Here is a 19,139-nt window from a genome sequence, read left to right as displayed (position 1 = left end):
CATTCGGGAGTCTCGTTTTCGACCACAGAACCGCCTATCTACTCCCCTTACAATCGAATCCCCTATGACTATAGCCCTTCCACTCTTTTTCCCGCCCTTCTGAATAGCAGAGCCAGCCACGGTGCCATGAACCTGGCTACTGCTGCCTTCCCCTGGTGAGCCATCTCCCCCAACAGTATCCAAAACGGTATACCTGTTTTGGAGGGAGATGACCGCAGGGGACTCCTGCACTGCCTTCCTGCTCTTTCTCTGCCTTTTGGTCACCCACTTCCTTTCTCCCTCAGCAATCCTAATCTGCGGTGTGACCAATTCGCTAAACGTGCTATCCACGACCTCCTCAGCATCGCGGATGCTCCAAAGTGAGTCCATCCGCAGCTCCAGAGCCGTCATGCAGTCTAACAAGAGCTGCAGCTGGACACACTTCCAGCACGTGAAGGAGTCAGGGACATCAGCCGTGTCCCTGAGCTCCCACATTGAGCAAGAGGAGCATAACACGGGTCTGAGATCTCCTGCCATTTTTAATCTTAAGCTTAACTTAGTCTTAACTTAGATAAATGAAAAAGGAACGAAAAGTTTTTGCCAAACACACGAAAAAAAAAGAAATAGAAAAAGCCTTACCTTATCTACACACCACCGAGTCCTTTTATTTTGGTTCGAGGAGGAGGTCGGGTGGGAGACACTACAGGTGTAGTGTCTCGGGTTCAGCCGCTGCCCAAATATATAGGACTCACTTACCCAGCTGCCACCTCGCTCTCCCTGTCGCCGCTGCAAAAAGAAACAGAGAAGGCTGATGGGAGATTTCATTGAGATGTACAAGGTTGTGAGGGGCCTGGATAGAGTGGATGGGTAGGGCCCATTTACCTTTGCAGAGGGGTCAGCGACGGGTGTTTTTGTGACTGGAAGGCTGCTTCCAGTGGGGTTTCGCAGAGCTCAGCATTAGGTCCACATTGTGGTATATATTGATTTGGACTTAAATGTAGGGGCATGATCGAGAAGTTTGCAGACGATATAAAAATTGGCCGTGTGGTGATAGGGAGGAGGGAAGCTGTAGAGGGGCGTAGGTTCAAAGTGATTGGCAGAAGGATTAGAGGAGAGGTGAGGAAAAGATTTTTCACCCAGAGGTAGTCGAGACAGAAACTTTCAACTCATTGAAAAGGTCTTTGTATATGCACCTGAAGTCTTGTAACCTCCAGGGATACAGATCAAGTGCTGGAAAATGGGATTAGGAAAGGTGGCTTGTTTTCTGGCCAGTGCAGACATGATGGGCAGAGTGGCCTCGTTCTGTGCCCTAAATTTTTCTACATTTTCTAAATAATCTAAATATCTGAAAAGCAGGGATGTGGGGAGGGGGCAGAGTAATGGCCAGAACGTGAATGGCTCCTTCGGAGAGCCAGCACAGACACAATGGGTCGAATGGCCACCTTCTGTGCTGTAACGATTCTATGATTCTGTAGATGATGCATTTTGGCAAAAGGGATATGGAGAGGCAACATAGACTAAATGGTACAGTTCTAAAGAGTGTGCAGGGACAGAGGACCTGGGGGTGCATGTGCTTAGATCTTTGAAGGTGGCACGACATATTGCAAGAGTAGTTAGCAAAGCATATGGGTTCTTGGACTTCATAAATAGAAGTATTGAGTACAAAAGCAGTGAAGTTATGCTGAACCTTTATAAAGCTCTGGTTAGGCCACAACTAGAGTATTGCATCCAGTTCTGGTCACTACACTTTAGGAAGAATGTGAGGGTCCTTGAGAGGGCGCAGAGGAGATTTATCAGAATGGTTCCAGGGATGAGGGATTTTAGCTACAAGGTGAGGTTGGAGAAGCTGGGGTTGTTCTCCTTGGAGCAAAGGAGATTGAAGGGAGATTTGCAAGAGGTGTATAAGATTCTGACAGGTTTTGATAGTGTGGATAAAGAAAAGTTGTTCCCATTAGCTGAGGTACAAGGACTAAGGGTTGACTGTTTTGGGCAAGAGAAGCAGGGGGAATGTGAGGAAGAACTTTTTTTTGAAGCGAGTGTAATGAGCTGGAACTCGCTGCCTACAAGGATGGTGGAAGCGGAGACGATGAATGATTTCAAAAGGAAATTAAATGGGCAATTGAGGGAAATAAACTTGCAGAGCTACGGGGTAGAGCTGGGGAATGGGACTGATTGGATTACTCTGCAGAGATCTGGCATGGACTTGAAGGGCCGAATGGCGGCCTCCTGTGCCATTATAACTCTATAAGGAGTTGAATATAAAACTTCAAGTACAGTAGTTACCCGTACAGGGCTTTTTTTTTCAATTGTTCAAAAGGTAAGTTTTTGTCTTTCAGTGGCACCAATGGGTGCTCAAGATTGTAGCCACAGACCTTGCCACCAATTATTTGCAGGCAAAGCCCAAGTAAAGCTCAGATCATTACTACAGAAGAGTTCTAGAGCAGAGTTCCAGAGGTGCGTAACATATGTGCTAAGATTACTAATGGATTGGCCTTGGGGATAATCTTGGATTAGGCCGGATCTCTCAAGATGCACTTTTAAAGTGATGCCACTGGTTGATCACACTGCGCGTGGGATTTTGGTGTTGTAATGCATCAAGCCATTGTGTGGTATAGCACAGTTAATGCCAAATATTCCACACCCAATGAGTTCCCAGTCTCATCAGAAATAGATGTGGAGATGTTTCCTGCTGGAAAAATCAGAAAATCAATTCACATTTTTTGGTGTAAGTATTGTGAGGGATGTTAGTTCTGGGAAACAAGATGCTTTTGATTTCGGGGATTCAGTATCATCACTAAACATTCCCAGGTCATGATTAAATGAAAATTAAGCATCCTCCAAATTTTCCCAAGTGTGCAGTTGAATCTCAGAAGAACAACTCCTATTGCATGGTTTGACGTTTCTCCACTGCCAAACTAGCTGTTCTCTGGCAAGATGCTGTAAATGAATCCCAAATTAGGGGTAGTGTTTGGCTATGGGTTTGCATTTTCTTTGAGATGAGTTGAGATTAACCAAACTCATTTCCCTTTGAACCTTGGAATTCGCTTCCCCTAAAACGCTGTTGGAGGCTTGGTCAGTTGAAAATTTCAAAACTGAAATGGATAGATTTTTTTTTTGGGCAACAGTGTTAAGGGTTACAGAACAAGGCGGGTGAATGGAGTTCAAGATGCGGATCAACCATGATCTAATTAAATGTTGGAACTGGCTTGATGGGCTAAATGCTCTACTCCTGTTCCTGTGTTTTCTTCTAGCCAGTAGGCAGAGAAGACTTTCAGGCAATTACACCTAGATTTTGACCAGAGGTGAAAGAACAGTGTCTAACAAATGGTCACAGAATGAAAGAGGCCATTCAGCCCGTTGAGGCCTCACCAGCTCTCCGCAAGAGCAATTTAACTAATCCTACTCCCCTATCCTCTCCCCATTGCCCTGCAAGCAATTTTTTCCCCTTCAGGTGCTTATCCAATTCCTTTTTGAAAGCCACAAATGAATCTGCCTCCACCACACTCTCGGGTAGTGCACTCCAGATTTTAACCACTCAGAGTTTTTCCTCTTGTTGCCTTTAGTTATTTTGTCAATCACTTTAAATCTGTGTCCTTCGGTTCTCGCCCCTTCTGCCAATGGGAGCAGTTTCTTTCTCTCTACTCTGTCCGGACCCCTCATTATTTTGAACCCCAACCTGTCATCCTTCTCTTCTCCGGGAGAACAACTCCAGCTTCTACAATCTATCCATGTAACTGAAGTCTCTCATCCCCAGAACCATTCTTGTAAATCTTTTCTGCACCTTCTCTAAAGCCTTCATACTTAAGTTGAGGCCGAAACAGTGTTTCATAAAGATTCTTCCTCACTTCCATTCTTTTGTACCCTATGCCTCATTTGTTAAGCTCAGTATCCCGTATGCCTTTTCAACCACTTTCTCAATTGGCCCTGTACCTTCAACAATTTGTACACATATACTTCCAGGTATCTCTGTTCCTGCGCTCCCTTTAGAATTGTCTCCTTCATTTTATATTGCCTCTCCTCATTCTTTTTACAAAATGAATCACTTCACACTTCTCTGTATTAAATTGCATCTGCCCTGTGTCTGCCCATTCCACCAGCTAATGTCCTCTTCAAGTCTATCACTGTACTTCCAAATTTTGTGTCATCTGCAAATTTCGCAATTGTGCTCTGCACACCTGGGTCTAAGTCATGAATATAGGTCAAAAAAGCAGTAGTCATAGTCCGATCCCTGGGGAACCCGACAGTATACCTTCTTCCAGTCTGAAGAACAACTGTCTCTTGTTTCCTGCCAATCAGCCAACTTCGTATCCATGCTGTCACTGTTGCTTTTATTTCATTGGCTTCAACTTTGCTGACAAACCTATAATCTGGCACTTTATCAAATGCCTTTTGGAAGTCCATGTGGACCACATCAATGGCATTCCCTCATTAACCTTCTCTGTTACCTGATCAAAACACTCAATCAAGTTAGTTCAACATGATTTGCCTTTACAAATCCATGCTGACTTTGTTCAATTAATCCACATTTGTCCGAGTGACTTAATTTTGTCCTGGATTGTTGTTTCTAATAGCTTTCCCACGATCGAGTTTAAACTGACTGGCATGTAGTTCTTGGGATTATCCTTGCACACTTGACAATAGTAACTAAAAGAAAAATCAAGAACCTTATGCCATTAATGTTGCATGCAATCCAATGTAGTGAGTGGAACAGAGAAGGTACTGAATCTAATCACACACTCCAATGTCATCAAAAGTTTAATTAGGAAGCAGACGCTGCACCGTTAGTACAGAAGCTGCACACCATTAGGAAACCACTCCCAACACACAGTGGAAGTGCTGGGTGCAGTTTTGGATACCCTGTTATAGAAAGAACTTCAAAGCCACAAAGAGCTCACCCTGTAGATTCACCAGGATGATGCCAGAGATTGGTGACCACAGTTACAAAGAGAGACCTGAGATAGTGAGACTATTTTCACTGAGGCAGGGAAGGCTAAGAGAAGCTGTGACCGAGATCAAGATCATGAAGAGTTTTGATAGCCGAACTTCCCCTGGTTGGGGAGTCATTGATGAGTCATTAATTTAAAATGGCCACAAGAGAGTGAGGAGCAAGGTTAGGGGAAATTACTCGGAGACTTGTTGGAGCATGGAATCCTTTGCTGCATGCAATGGCTAAAGCAGAGACCATTGAATCTTGAAGGAAAAGAGGATAAACATTTCATGTGGAAAAGAATACTGGGTTTGGAGATAAAGCAGGGCATTGGGATGAGCTTTGGATTGCTGCAGCAACGGGCCGGCACGGACACAACAGGCCAAATGATCTCTTTCCGTGCTGCAGTCTTCCATGCGTCACTTCAGTAGAGGTGCTTCCAACCACCCACCCCCCACCCCCCCTGCCGAATTTTTGTACTTCCTATAGATGGTTCAGCAACGGTGTGCTGTGATGTAATTCAGTTGGTAATTTGCTGCCCTGTAGTCAGACCTGAGGCAATTTGTCTGCTTATAGGCCATCTTGGCTTGCAAATAGCTAAAAGGGGTTGCTTTAGTTTCTTGTTGACTTATTCAGGAGATTAGTTGTGAAGTTATTATTTTTCTGTAAGGGTTGACACTACTCTGTTCTTTGTTCCCCCAGTGCTGTGATGGTGGGCCCTTCAGTGAAAACCCGGCTTCCCAAAAGTACATCCCAGGAACATTCTGTAAAGCACGGTGGGACTAATGTTCATCATGTCAAAAAGAGTTTGATTCGGTACAGAGTGAATTACACCTGGAACAGAGGTGGACGATTAAAGGAACTTCGCATCAGGTAGTTCGTAGTTATAAAACACTAAAAGGCTGCTATTCCATTTTAAAGGAAGTCAGGATGGGAAAAGATATTTTGGACTATTTGGCATCTGATTGGCGTTATTCAAAAGACAGTGTTTTTGCCTCTAGTCCCTTACTTGGTAGGTTATTGTAAACATTTTTTTTTTATTATGTGTAAAGAACTTGTTCCTGATATTTCTATTCTGAATGTTGTTCTATTATTGTGCCAGCTCTGGTTATCCCGTGAAGTTGTGTTGGTATCTCAGCTTTTTCTTGGACTTTATTGGACCTGGAGCCTTTTCTATTTCACCTTCACCAATGGATGAATTTCACTCATAAGTTGCAAGAATTGCAATCTAATCTAGTTCTTTACCCCAACCAGATAGAGTTGTTTTTTAAATCTGGTCAGGTTTTCATCTGAGGTGGAGTTAAATTAACTCCTCGTAGAGAATTTTTTCCTCCAGACTTCGTAGAGAAGTACTTCCAATAGTAATGGAGTACCTCTAGAAAACAGCATTCTTAACGTTTCTCCTCTCTGCAGTGTCACTTTTGAATTGACAACTCATTGCAGTAGTTCCTTCATGTTCTTTTCTGGGCCCTCAAAGCTGTTGAACTCCTTGTCCCCCTCTGTTTTACTTTCCGCCTGCAGCCCACAGGATTTTAAAATTTGTTGTCTCCTGACAATTGCATCTTCACCTCGCCTGGTTTCTTGTTTACTCCTTTCAATTTCGGTGGTGCTGCACTGGGTCTTGGCCCTTTACCTCGTTTTCTCAATTTTATTAAAGGAGATCGTCCAGTTTGCCTGCTACATCCAAATGCTCAGCCGCATCATGACACCATGAGAGAAGATTTTCCCTGCAATCTGTGTATTGAAACTGTCAATGGGTTTGTTGCGCATAATCCACAGAGAAAACCTTTTACTCCAGTCTCTTATTGTCAAGTGGATGTAAATTAGTCAGGTCACATTTAGAATACTTGTTTTTTGCATACCATTATAAAAAGAATATTAGAGCCACTGTTGGAGAATCACTGGAATACTAGGGATGGGAAGAGGTATACCAGGTATAAGATTAAAAAAAAACTGGAGTTTTATTTATTGGGACAGAGGAAGCTAAAGAAAAGTCCAGTAACAGAATTCATGTAGGTTTGAAAGGTAAATGAGGGAATATTATTTCCATTGGTTGGGTGAATCAATAACAAGGAGGCATAAAATTGTTATGCCGAGGGTTATTGGAATATGGAATATATTACCATAAATATCTCATGATATCTGAGGAATTAGAGAAACACTCAAAAGAAGAATAAATATTAAAGGGTGTGGTTGGATAAGCGAAGAGATGCAAGTAGAGCAGATAGCTCCAGTGCACAGGTCCAACGAGCTGAACTGCCTTCTTCTATGCTGTAATCTCTGTTCTATGAAATAATCAGAATTTGAATTATAACCTTATCCAGCGTATAGATTTCTGGGGGAAAAAGACCTAATAGTTGAGTAGCCAGTACTTCAGGTAGGTGTGTTGGCCTGGTTCCTGTTTTGCAGTGTAATCGACTGCATCGTGCACAAAGCTCTATCGAGCTGTAGATTTTCTTTCACAGACTGGGATCATATCACATTGGCTGCAAGTTATTAGCCTAGAGGGCCTTTTTTCTTTCTAAATTCTAACTGACTCGGACTTTGATAAAAAGGCCTGCCATCATTTAACATCTTCAAATCTATCCTTAACCAGACTTTATGACACATATATCGAAAAACAGATGATCAGTTTCTACACTAATTAGATCTATGTTAAAAATATTATATGATAGAAAACTCCTGTGATTTGCTTTGTCGTTTAAAGCCCATCCTACACAAATTTCGAATCTAAAATGCATTTGTTATTGCACTGTGAGTTCAAGGTGTGAAGATGCAATGCTTGATTCAAATTCTAAATTCCTTTACCAAATTTTGAGTGTTGCAGATCTGTCTTACACTAGAGGGCAGAGGTTCAATTTTACGCATAAGCTCATAAGCGCACACATCATCTTGAATGATCAGATAGCAGATGACAAATGTCTTCTAATTTTGATCACATTGTATAGCATGAGCCAATCGGACCAGAAAGTTTCAGGTTTGCTGATCGCAGCTTGGGCTGCAATTTTGGTGTTGCCATTTGCCATAAAAACCCTGTGTCAGGGAGAGGGATAGTTTAGCTAAGGTTGCTGCCTCTGAATGAACTCTGCTGAAGTGTGTGTGTGGTTGTGTATGCACGCACATCAGATGGACAGAAGCAAGATTGGCTGTAAATTATTCCATGGTTGAACAGCATGCACTCATCAGGCTCAGGCATGATTAGTATAGGTGGTTTCTTGGACGCTGGTCATTACCTCTCTTCCCACCACCACCACCACCCTTTGACTGCAGCATTTTGGCCAAATGCCCCTTTACGTAAGTTTTGAAATTAAATCTCAGTAAGACATTTCTATTTCAGTGCTTATCTCCCCCAGTACCTCCGGGCAGTGATGAGGCTAATGCTTTCTTCCCTCTGCCGAGCATTCTCAGGCCAATGGTAGCATGCCTACCATCAGTTCACTCAACACACACTGGGGATAAAATCACAGACCTTCCTGGTCTGTCTGGTTCAGTAAATCTCTGGATGAACTCACCAAGCCATTGGGGGACGTCAGTTTGTTTAAAAATGTTTGAAATAATTACTGATCCTCCAGTCATAATCTCTTGTTTGCATTTTTAATCTGAAGTTTCTCCCCTGCCTCCCTGCTTGAACTGCAATATATCGCTTACTTTGTAACTTAACTCCACAGTATATAATGCAGCATTGTAAAACATTTAGTTTTCAGTCTGTTATGAAAGTACTTCCATTTTAAAATATTTTTTTGAAGACTCGAGTTTAAAAATTGTGCAAATTTGGAGGACTGAAGAAATTCCATAGATGCTGGACTTTTTTTTTTAAGAAGGTCACTGGAAGGACTTAGAGACTTTGTATAAAAACAAACCCTTACTGGGTCACATGTCTTAAGCTAAGTAAACAACAGGAGCCTTGATGACTGGAGGGAGTTGTTTGCAGAGTAGTGACATGGTCAAGAGTTGGTTTCATTTTGGATATTGTTTTGAGTCAGTTGGAGGTAAGCCTGATGAGTGAGAAGTCACCAGCTCGTCCTTTTCCATCTCTTTGCTAATCCCTGAGCATCCAGTGTGGGAAATAAAGAAACTGATGCCGCATATCTCCTGAAAAGCCTGCCAGACTACTTCGTGCGCTGTCTGAAAAGAACTGCTCCAGAAAGATCCCAGTGACAGCTGTCTATGAGTATTTGGGACGCCAGAATAAAGGGATAATTGATACAATTCTATATATTCTCCTTTTCCTTCAAGCATAACAAGTATTTAGCCACATTTTTTTTTGTCTTTTTCTCTGCAGAGAAAATTTCTTTATTTTTCTTCAGCCTCTGTGCATGTGTGAGTGTGTGTTGGGCTAAGTTAGAAGGGAATTTGTACATTTCAATCTTTTTTCATGCTTTGCATCTTTACTGAATATGTCTTGTTTTATAATTAATTGATGAGTTTTTTTTTGTTAAAGAAACCTGGTTGTTGGATTTTATTCTGACATAAAAATAATAGAAAATAATAAAAAATAGAGTATGTAATTGGCCATTTTGCTAACTGGGTAAACATTTAAATATATGTTGACCCATGGAGAAGTGGAACTAGAGAAAGATGGTGCACTCCTCCAGCTTCGGTCGTAACAATTCAAAATCCCTTATCCCACTACCTGTGAATGTTGTGCCACGCAGTTAATGGGATTTGCTCCCACTAGCTGTAAACAGCTGATGGATCTAGGAGACTGTCAGGCTTGTCTCAAGCAGTCAGATCATTGTTGTCTTCTAAGAGTGATGCAATAGCATTGTGCCAAGAGATTTGAATTTTATTCCCTTCCTGCTGCTGTTTGGGGAGTCAGAAGAAATTATAATCCTTCTATTGAGGGTGAAACCTCATGGTTTTGTCACTGGGATCCCAGCATGATTGATAGATTTTCAGCCAGTGCTTCAAATTATTGTTTCAAGTTATGCCAAATTGGATCAATATTTTGTCCAAAATCTCATGCTTGAAGAATTCAATGATTCTGATCTTGTAAAGAAACTGCACCAAATGCTAAGATTGTCTTCTCATCCCAGGCACCTTGCGAGAAAGTTTCTACATTTGTGGATACGGAAGACATTTGGGAGAATCCTTCCATCCAAAGCTCGGTGAGGTTCTACTTACTTGGCTTTGATTGTTTTTTGAGAAAATGAGAAATGTGTACGGTGTGCTCTGTTGCATGCAGGGGTCCTAATTCTGAAGTGTTGCTGTATTTAGGACTGTATCTCATTGATGTGAGACTAAAATAGCAGAAATGCGTAGCTGCATTTCAGAATGGTATTGTAACAGAAAAAGCACCGTCATGTCTCGAATAGAAACTTAGCTGCAATGTATTTTCGAATCGAAATGGAATAATGTGAATTTGAAATCTGATTTCAGTTAGCTGTGGTAGCTAGGGTAGAAAAACAATGTCTAAAGCTGCCTAGGAATATCCATATTTCTAGGGCCATCACCCTCGCCAGTTTTAGCTTTGATATTACCCATAAGTCAATCAAAATGACTTCACATCTTTGAAATGCTCTTCTAGTTTGCACTGAAGGAAATTCCAAAGGGAGGCAAGTTTGGCATTCATATCATTTGTAATAACTTGCTGCATATTTCCTGCGTTGACTGTTTTTATCTGGGGAAATGGGTTACAGGTAGTAAATGTCTCCTATCTGAGAGGAGATATTCTTTGTTTTTAACTGGTAAAAGAAACCTAGTGGAAATCCTTGTATTCTTTCCAGAAAGACCTCCTTGCACCAGTTCCCTAAACTGCTGCTGGAGTAAGGGATCAGTATCCTTCTGTTCCAGGATATTGATCCTGGGGATGGAACTAACTGGAGTACTCTTCGAAATAGCCAGCACAGATGTGATGGGCCGAGTGGCTTCCTTCTGTTCTATAATATTCCATGATTCTAAATAATGTCTGGAACCAAATAGTTTTCTCTCCTGCAATTATAAGAAGAAATCAAAAGCTTAAATGTATCTGTGTGTCTAGTGTTGTAAGTTCATCACTCAGAAGAATACTACTGAATGAATTTTTTGAAGTTCTGCAAAGAAGTCCAAATCAGGAAGTTAGATTTTGGTTGAGAAGAATCCAGAGTTTCCCGGAAAATTGCTATGAATGTTGGATTAATTGAGTGGGTAAAACTGTAGCAGATGGAGATCAATGTGGGGAAAATGTGAGATCATTCATTTTGAAATCAAGAATAATAGATCAGAGTATTTTCTTAATGGTGAGAAGCTAGAGACTGAGCAGATAGATTGAGGGGTCCAAGGACAGAAATCACTGAAAGTTAGTGGACAGGGACAAAAAGTAATTTTAAGGCTGTTGGAATGTTGGCTTTATCTCAAGGGGGCTAGAATAGAAAGGGATGTAAGTTATGTTACAGCTTTACAAAACTCTGGTTAGACCCCTGGAGTACTTTGTTTGATTCTGGGAACTGCACCTCAAGAAGAAATATATTTGCCTTGGAGGGAGTGCAGTGCAGATTCAGCAGAATGATACCAGGGCTAAAGGGTTAAATTATGAAGACTGAATGCGTAGACTAGGCATTGTAGGAAATTAAGGGTGATCCAATCAAGGTATTTAAGATGATTAAAGGATTTGATAGGGTGGCTAGAGAAAAACGATTTCCCTTGGTAGGGGACTCCAGAACAAGGGAATATAACTTGGAAATTAGAACTAGGTCATTCAGTGGTTATGTCAGAAAGCACTTCTTCACACAAAAGATTGTGGAAATCTGGAACTCTCCCCAAAAAGCTGTTGATGCAAGGGATCAATTGAAATTTTCAGTTTGGTAGATTTTTGTTATGCAAGGATATTAAGGCTTACCGGAACCAAGGTGGGTAGATGGAGTTAAAATACAAATCAGGCATGATCTAACTGAACAGGCTCGAGAACTGAACGGCCTACTACTGTGACTAAGTTCCTAGCTTCCCTGCAAAGCAGTAGTATTTTTAAAAAAGTAAACTTTACCACCTCCAAATTTCTCTCTCCCTCCTCTGTTCTGTTTGGTGCATGCTGCCCTCCAACACCTTGCCCACTGTGCTACTCTTCACGTGAGCCTGGAAGGCCAGTATTGGTAGATGATTTTATTATAGGGCCTTATTGTGTCATTGTATCAAGTGTTTCAAACAAATGAAACAGTTTTTTGAAAGTGCAGAGACTATTATGTAGGCACTCATATCAGTTATTCTGTACCAACAAATTGACAAAAAATGGCAATGAGTTGAATAACCAATTGATCTGTTTTATTTTGGGAGGTGTTGCAGCCAACCCTAATGCTATACTAATTAGATATCTACAGGGGCATTTGTTTAAGTGCCACATATCTTGTTAACAAAATTAAAGGCCCCGGGATTAAAGGGACAGTGGCAGAGTGGATACAAAATTGGTTATGGGCAGAAAGCAGTAGGTAGTAGTTGAAAAGACTTGCATTTATATAGCACCTTTTTGACTTCAGGAAAGCCCAAAGAGCTTTAGAGCTATTGAAATACTTTTGATTTGTAATCACTGCTGCAATGTACGAAACATGGCAGCCAAATGGTATACAGCAAGCTTCCACAAACAGCAATGAGATAATGACTAGATAGATAAATATTGGCCATAACACCAGGAATAACCATGGGATCTTTTATGTCGACCTTGGAGAGTAGACAGGGCCTCGGTTTAATGTCTCATCAGAAAATCCTATCTCTGATAGTACAGCACTTCCTCAGTACTGCACTGGAGTGTCAACCTGCATTCTTGCTCTCCGGTTTCTGGAGTGGTACTTGAATCCACAACCTTCTGACTGAGAGGCAAGTGCACTACCAACTGAGCCATGGCTGATATTTGGAGGTGAATGTTTGTTTTTCCAGACTGGAGGGAAGTATACAATGGTGTTCCCCAGGAGTTGGTATTGGGGTTATTGATTGTTCTGATATATATTAATGACCTGAACTTGGATATGCAAGGAAAATCTCCAAGTTTACAGATGATATGAAACTTGGAAATGCAGTATTAAATGTGGAGGATAGTAACAGACTTGAGGAGGACATAGACTGATGAAATGGGCAGACACATAGTAGATGAATTTTGACGCGAGAAGTACGAAGTAATAGATTTTGGTTGGAAGAACCAGGTGAGGCAATAGATAAATGAAAGCAAAATACTGTGGATACTGGAAATCTGAAATAAAAACTAAGTGCTGGAAATACTCAGCAGGTTTGAACAGCATTTGTGGAGAGAGAGAGACAGTTAATGTTTCAGGTCGATGACCTTTCATCAGAATTGGAAAAAGTTAGAAATAGATTTTAAGCAAGTGAAAGGGGAGGAGAATATCAAAAGGGAAGGTCTGTGATAGGGGAGGACAAGAGATTAAATGACAGATTTTGTGGAACAAAAGGAAAAGGGGAGCGGGGAACAGAGGCAGAGCAGAGGGAAGGAAGCGACGAGGCTGGGAGTGAGTGGCCAACGGGCCGGGGGTCGGTGGGGGTGGTGAAGCGGGATGCGAGGGTGGGGGTGGTGAAGCAGGGTGCAAGGGTGGGGGCGGTGAAGCGGGGAGTGAGCGGCCGAGAGGGGAGAAGTGGCGAGGCAGGGAGCGAGTGGCGATCTGATGTTGCAGTACACGATGACGTTTTTGCACGCTTGCGCGAATTAGTGTGGCAAACTGGGTGCCGATGTAGGCTGTGCATGCACAGCACCATACTGACTGAAAGAGTCTGTTTTGCTCATTTGTGAAACTGGCTCTGATGACGTCAGCGCTGGGCTGCGCTATCAGGAGTCACTTTGATTTTCAAAAGGGACTTGTATAAATACTTAGTGAAAAATGAAAGAGCAGGGGACAGGGACTAATTGATTGCTGTACCAAAGACAAGGTCATAATGGGCTGAATGGCCTCCTTTTCTCTTAGCATACTGTGATGCACATAAATGTTCTATGTGAAGTTACTGTTCGCAATCAGTAACTGTAACTGTGTCTCGAACCACTAGCTCATCTAGGGTCACTGAGCCCAGTTGTCATTTGCCGGTCACTGCCTCAGCTGAAATCAACTAACTCAACATAGATCAGAGATGAAACTTCAGATCATCCTTGGTTGTGTGGCCGACTTTCACACTGAACAGTTTCGCAGCCAACAGAGTCGCTGGAGTGTTAGTGAATCACAGAATCTGGCATCACGAAGGGAGGCCATTTGGCCCAACGTGTCGGTGCTGGCTGACAAGTAGCCATCCAACCTCATCCCATTTCCTACTTCAAGTGCCTACCCAAGAAATTTTAAAATATTATGAAGGTTTCTGCCTTTATCACTTGAGGTGTGCAAAGGAAACTTGATCCAAGTCCGAATGCTGGACCCAGAAACCCAACCTGACCCCACCCGAACCCGATATATGCCGTCGGATCTCGTTGGGGTCAGGTCGGGTAGCAGACCTTTAACTGATGTAAAGGCCTGCCACTCGATCCGACCCCGACGGGTCCCAAAGACGTGTCAAGTTCGGGTTGGGTGGGGTCGGACTTTGGGGTCTGGAAATCGGGTTTGCGTCGGGTTTCCTTTGCACACCTCTATTAATCACCCTTTTAGGTAGTGAGTTCCAGATCTTCTCATGCTCTGGGTAAAAAAACTTCCCTCCTACCTCTTATCCTAAATCTATGTCCCTTGGTTATGGACCACTCAACCACAGGGAATCCACTCTATCACAACACCTCATAATTTTGTACACTTCAGTTAAGTCGACCCTCAGCCTCCTCTGTTCAAAAGAAAACAATCGTTCCTCATAACTAAAGTTCTCCAGTCCAGGCAACGTTCTTGTAAATCTCCTCTGCCCCCTCTCTAGTGCAGTCACATCTTTCATATAGTGCAACGACCAGAACTGCACGCAGTATTCCAGCTGTGGCCTAACCAGTGTCTTATACAGTTCCAGCATAACCTCCCAGCTCTTATATTTCATGACTCGGCCAGTAAAGGCAAGCATCCCAAAGGCCTTCTTGCTTACCTTATCTACCTGACCAGACACTTTCAGGTATTGATGGACAGGCACTCCAAAGTCCTTCCGTTCCTCTACACTTCTCAGTTTCCTACCATTTATTGTGTATTCCCTTGCCTTGTTAGTCTTCCCTGAATGTATCACCTCACACTTCTTCGGATTGAACTCCATTTGCCACTGATCCGCCCACCTGGTCCATTGATGTCTTCCTGCAGTCCAGAACTTTTTTTTTCATTATCAACCACATGGCCAATTTATATATTGTCTGCACACTTCTTACTCATACCCCCTACATTCAAGTCCAGATCGTTTACGTATACCACTAAAAGCAAGGGACCTAGTACTGAGCCCCGCGGAATCCCACTGGAAACAGCCTTCCAGTCGCAAAAACACCCATCGACATTTGCTTTCTGCCTCTGAGCCAATTTTGGATCCAACTTGCCATTTTGCAGAGGCACCTTTTACTTTTGTGTCCAATCTTCCATGTGGGACCTTACCAAAAGCCTTGCTAAACTGCATCAAATGCACTACTCTCATTGACCCTCCTCATTAACTCCTCAAAAGTGCAATCATGTTCATCAGATATGACCTCGTAGCAAGTCCATGCTGATTGTCTTTGACTAATCCTGTCTTTCTAAATGAAGTTTTATCCTGTCCATCAGAACTTTTCCAACAATTTTCCTACCACCGAGGTTAGCCTGACTGCCTCTAATTACTTGGTCTGTCCCTTCCTTTTAAAACAATGGTACAATGTTAGCTGTCCTCCATCCTCTGGTATGACACCTGTAGGCAGAGAGGAATGGAAAACGATAGTGTCTCTGCTATTTCCTCTCTTGCTTCCCTTTACAGCCTTGGATACATTTCGTCCAGGCCTGGGGATTTATCCACTTTCAAAATGTTAAACCCCTTAATACTTCCTCTCTCAATTTGTTAATCTCATCTGATATTTCACAGTCTTCTTCCCTGATTGCAATGTCTGTAGCTTCCCTCTCTTTTGGGAAAACAGAGGCAAAGTATTCATTAAGAACCATATCAAAGTCCTCCACCTCCACACACGTCACTCTAATGGTCCCTAATAGGCCCTATTCTTTGGTTAGTTATCCTTTTGCTCTTTATGTATTTATAAAAAGTCCAGAAGGAAAGCTGTTTTTGAAATTCATTGGGTAGCTAAATATCAGTATGGAGCTTGCAACATTTTGACTGGGGGTTAGTAATTTTGTACGAGATTTTTGTAAATCCAGAATTTGGGTTGCATTGGTGCTGATCAAGTGTTTGCCATCTGTTGCTAGTTGAATGAGGCATAGGCTCAGTATTATCACCAGCAGAACAGATGCAGTTAATTTTGTTTCACTGCACTATTTGGACATAGAATCATGTGGCAATAAGAAACTGAAAATAATGATAAACAATAATCAACATTGATTTCGAAAGGTCATGCTCGAGTAACTTTATTGAATTGTTGAAGAATTAAGAGTAGATAAGGGTAATATAGTCGATGTAATATGCTTGGATTTTCAAAAGGCCTTTGCTAAGTTATAGCGCAGTAGATTCATGACTAAGGTCAGAGCATATGAAGTTGGGGCAAGGAGTAGAATTGATAGAAAGTTGATACAATAAAGATAACAGAGTAGGAGTTAAATTTAGTTGCTCAGACTGGTGGAAAGTGGTGTTCCACAAGGATCGGTGCTGGGACCACTTGTTCATCATTTACATGAATGATTTGGACTCTGGAATCTGGAATGCAGTAACAATATTTACAGATGACACCAAATTGGGGGTGGTGTCTTGTTGGATGAGCAGTTATAGTTCACACTGCGGAAGATTGCGACAAAACACAAGAAGTTAGTAAAATTACGGAATGTGTCTCTAAATGGCAAATAAATTCCAATGTGGATAACTAAGAGGTGTTGCATTATAGTGGGAGGAAGAAGGAAGCCACATCATCTTTGTAAAATACTAATCTAAATGGATAGAGAAGTAAAGGAACCTTTGGGTATGCATTCGCAAATCATTAAAAGTAGCAATGTAAGGTAAAGCCACAAAGATGCAAACAAAACGTGGGTTCATTTCTAGAGGAAAACAATTGTTAAAAGCCATTAGGAAGGCAAATGGCATGTGATCCTTTATTTTGCAAGGGAGTTGGCATAGAAGAGTAAGGAAGTTTTGCTGTAATTTACAGGGTTTTGGTGAGCCGACACCTGGAGTATTATGTATAGTTGAAGTTGAAGAACTGAAGATCCATGAGATTGATCTCTGGGATGAGGGCTCTCTTATGAGGAGACATTGTATTTCTTAAAATTTAGATCTCACTGAAACATATAAACTTCTTAAATGCTTGACAGGGTGGATGCTGATAGGCTCTTTCATCTGATTGGAAGCTCTAGAACTAGGGGTCATAGTCTCAGATAAGGGGTTGACATTTAGGACTGAAGTGAGAAATTTCTTGATTCAGAGGGTTGTGAATCTTTGGAATTCTTTGTCTGAAAGGACTGTGGATGTTCAGTGAGTATATTCAAGACTGAGATTGATAGATTTTTGCGCGCTTAGAGAATCGAGAGGTATAGGGATAGTGCAGGATTGAGAGGCTGGCGGCTGCAGATCTCTGCTTGTTTCAGGTCCCGTTTACTGGGTGGTGGGGCACCCCTCCACCACCTTTGTTCGGCGGAGAGTTTCATCTGTTGACTTTTTAAAAATTAAAATAAAACCACCCAGTTTGTATATTTTGAGTGGAGTTGATGTAGAAGTTCAGCCATGGTCTTATTGAATGGTGGAGCAGGCTCGATGGGCTGTATAGCCTATTCCTGCTCCTGTTTTTTGTGTCCTTACGAAAAGCAGGGATACTTGGTTAAATCTGTATAAAACTTTGGTTAGACAACAATTGAAGTGCTGTGCACAGTTCTGTTCTCCATATTACAAAAAGTATATCAGGCACGAGAGAAGGTGCATGTAAGATTTACAAGGATGAGGCCAACACTGAGAGGTTTTAACTTTTAGGAAAGAACAGACTTGGGCTGTTTTCTCTAGAAAAGAGAAGGCTGAGGGTTGACCGAGTAGAGGTTTTCAAAATCCTGCATGTGTTTGATAGGATAAATGTAGGGAGGATGTTTTTCTTGTGGGGACAGGGTGGGTGGGGGTGGTTCTAAAACTAGGGGTCATAACTATAAGATAGTTACTAATAAACTCAGGAAAGAATTCAAGGCAAACTTCTCATCCAGAGACTGACTGCACTTAAAGCTGATAAGTCACCAGGACCGGATGAGATGCATCTAAGGATACTTGGGGAAGTAAGGGTGGAAATTGCAGAGGCACTGGCCTTAATCTTCCAATCCCCCTGAGATACCGGTGTGGTGCCAGTGGACTGGAGAATTGCTAATGTTACACCCTTGTTCAATAAAAGGGTGCAATGACAAGAACAGCAACTACAGATGAGTCAGTTTTACCTTGGTGGTGGAAAAGCTTATAGAAATGATAATTCCGGACAAAATTAATCACTTGGACAAATGTGAATTATTTAAGGAAAGCCAGCATGAATTTGTTAAAGGCAAATCATGTTTAACTAACTTACTTGAGTTTTTTGATGAGGTAACAGAGAGGGGTGATGCGGTTGATGTGGTGTACATGGACTTCCAAAAGGCATTTGAAGTGCCACATAATAGGCTTTTCAGCAAAATTGAGGCTCATGGAATAAAAGGGACCATGACAGCATGGATACCAAGCTGGCTGAGTGACAGAAATAGAGTAGTGGTAGACATTTTTCAGACTGGAGGAAGGTTTACAGTGATGTTCCCTGGGATCAGTACAAGGACCATTGCTTTTCTTGATATATATTAATGACCTAGACTTGGGTGTAAAGGGCACAACTTCAAAATTTTCAGATGACATAAAACATGGAAGTATTGTAAACTGTGAGGAGGATAGTGATGAACCTCAAGAGGGTGTAGGTTGGTGGAATGGCCAGACAAGTAGCAGTTGAAATTTGATGCAGAGAAGTTTGATGTGATTTATTTTGGTAGGAAGAATGAGGCGAGACAATATAAATTAAAAGGTACAATTCTAAAGTGGGTGCAGGAGCAGAGAGATCTTGAGGTATATCTGCACAAATCATTGAAGGTTGAACAGTAGTTTGAGAAAGCGGTTAATAAATCAAATGAGATCCTGGGCTTTATACATAGGGGCATAGAGTACAGAAACAAGCAAGTTATATTAAACCTGTATAAAACAATACTTCAGCCTCAACTGGAGTATTGTGTCCAATTCTGGGCACCACACTTTAGGGCAGATGTTC

General features: G+C 41.9%; 1 protein-coding gene across 4 annotated transcripts in view; it reads left to right on the top strand.

Moving 5' to 3' along the window:
- The window catches only part of sfi1 (SFI1 centrin binding protein), a 235,048-nt gene that overhangs the window by 15,740 nt on the left and 200,169 nt on the right, over positions 1 to 19,139 (top strand). For all 4 annotated transcript variants that reach the window (XR_010977296.1, XR_010977297.1, XM_068055387.1 and 1 more), the window contains exons 3-4: positions 5,609 to 5,779; positions 9,943 to 10,014. Coding sequence is in view for 2 of the 4 variants with exons in the window: in XM_068055387.1 (XP_067911488.1) it covers positions 5,609 to 5,779; positions 9,943 to 10,014 (243 nt within the window). In the remaining 2 variants the exon portion in view is untranslated. The remainder of the gene's footprint in view (positions 1 to 5,608; positions 5,780 to 9,942; positions 10,015 to 19,139) is intronic.

The sequence above is a fragment of the Heterodontus francisci genome, chromosome 23 (assembly GCF_036365525.1).
Source record: "Heterodontus francisci isolate sHetFra1 chromosome 23, sHetFra1.hap1, whole genome shotgun sequence".
Taxonomy (NCBI): domain Eukaryota; kingdom Metazoa; phylum Chordata; class Chondrichthyes; order Heterodontiformes; family Heterodontidae; genus Heterodontus; species Heterodontus francisci.
Note: the sequence above shows the minus strand (reverse complement) of the source record. Positions and strands in the feature narration are given on the sequence as shown.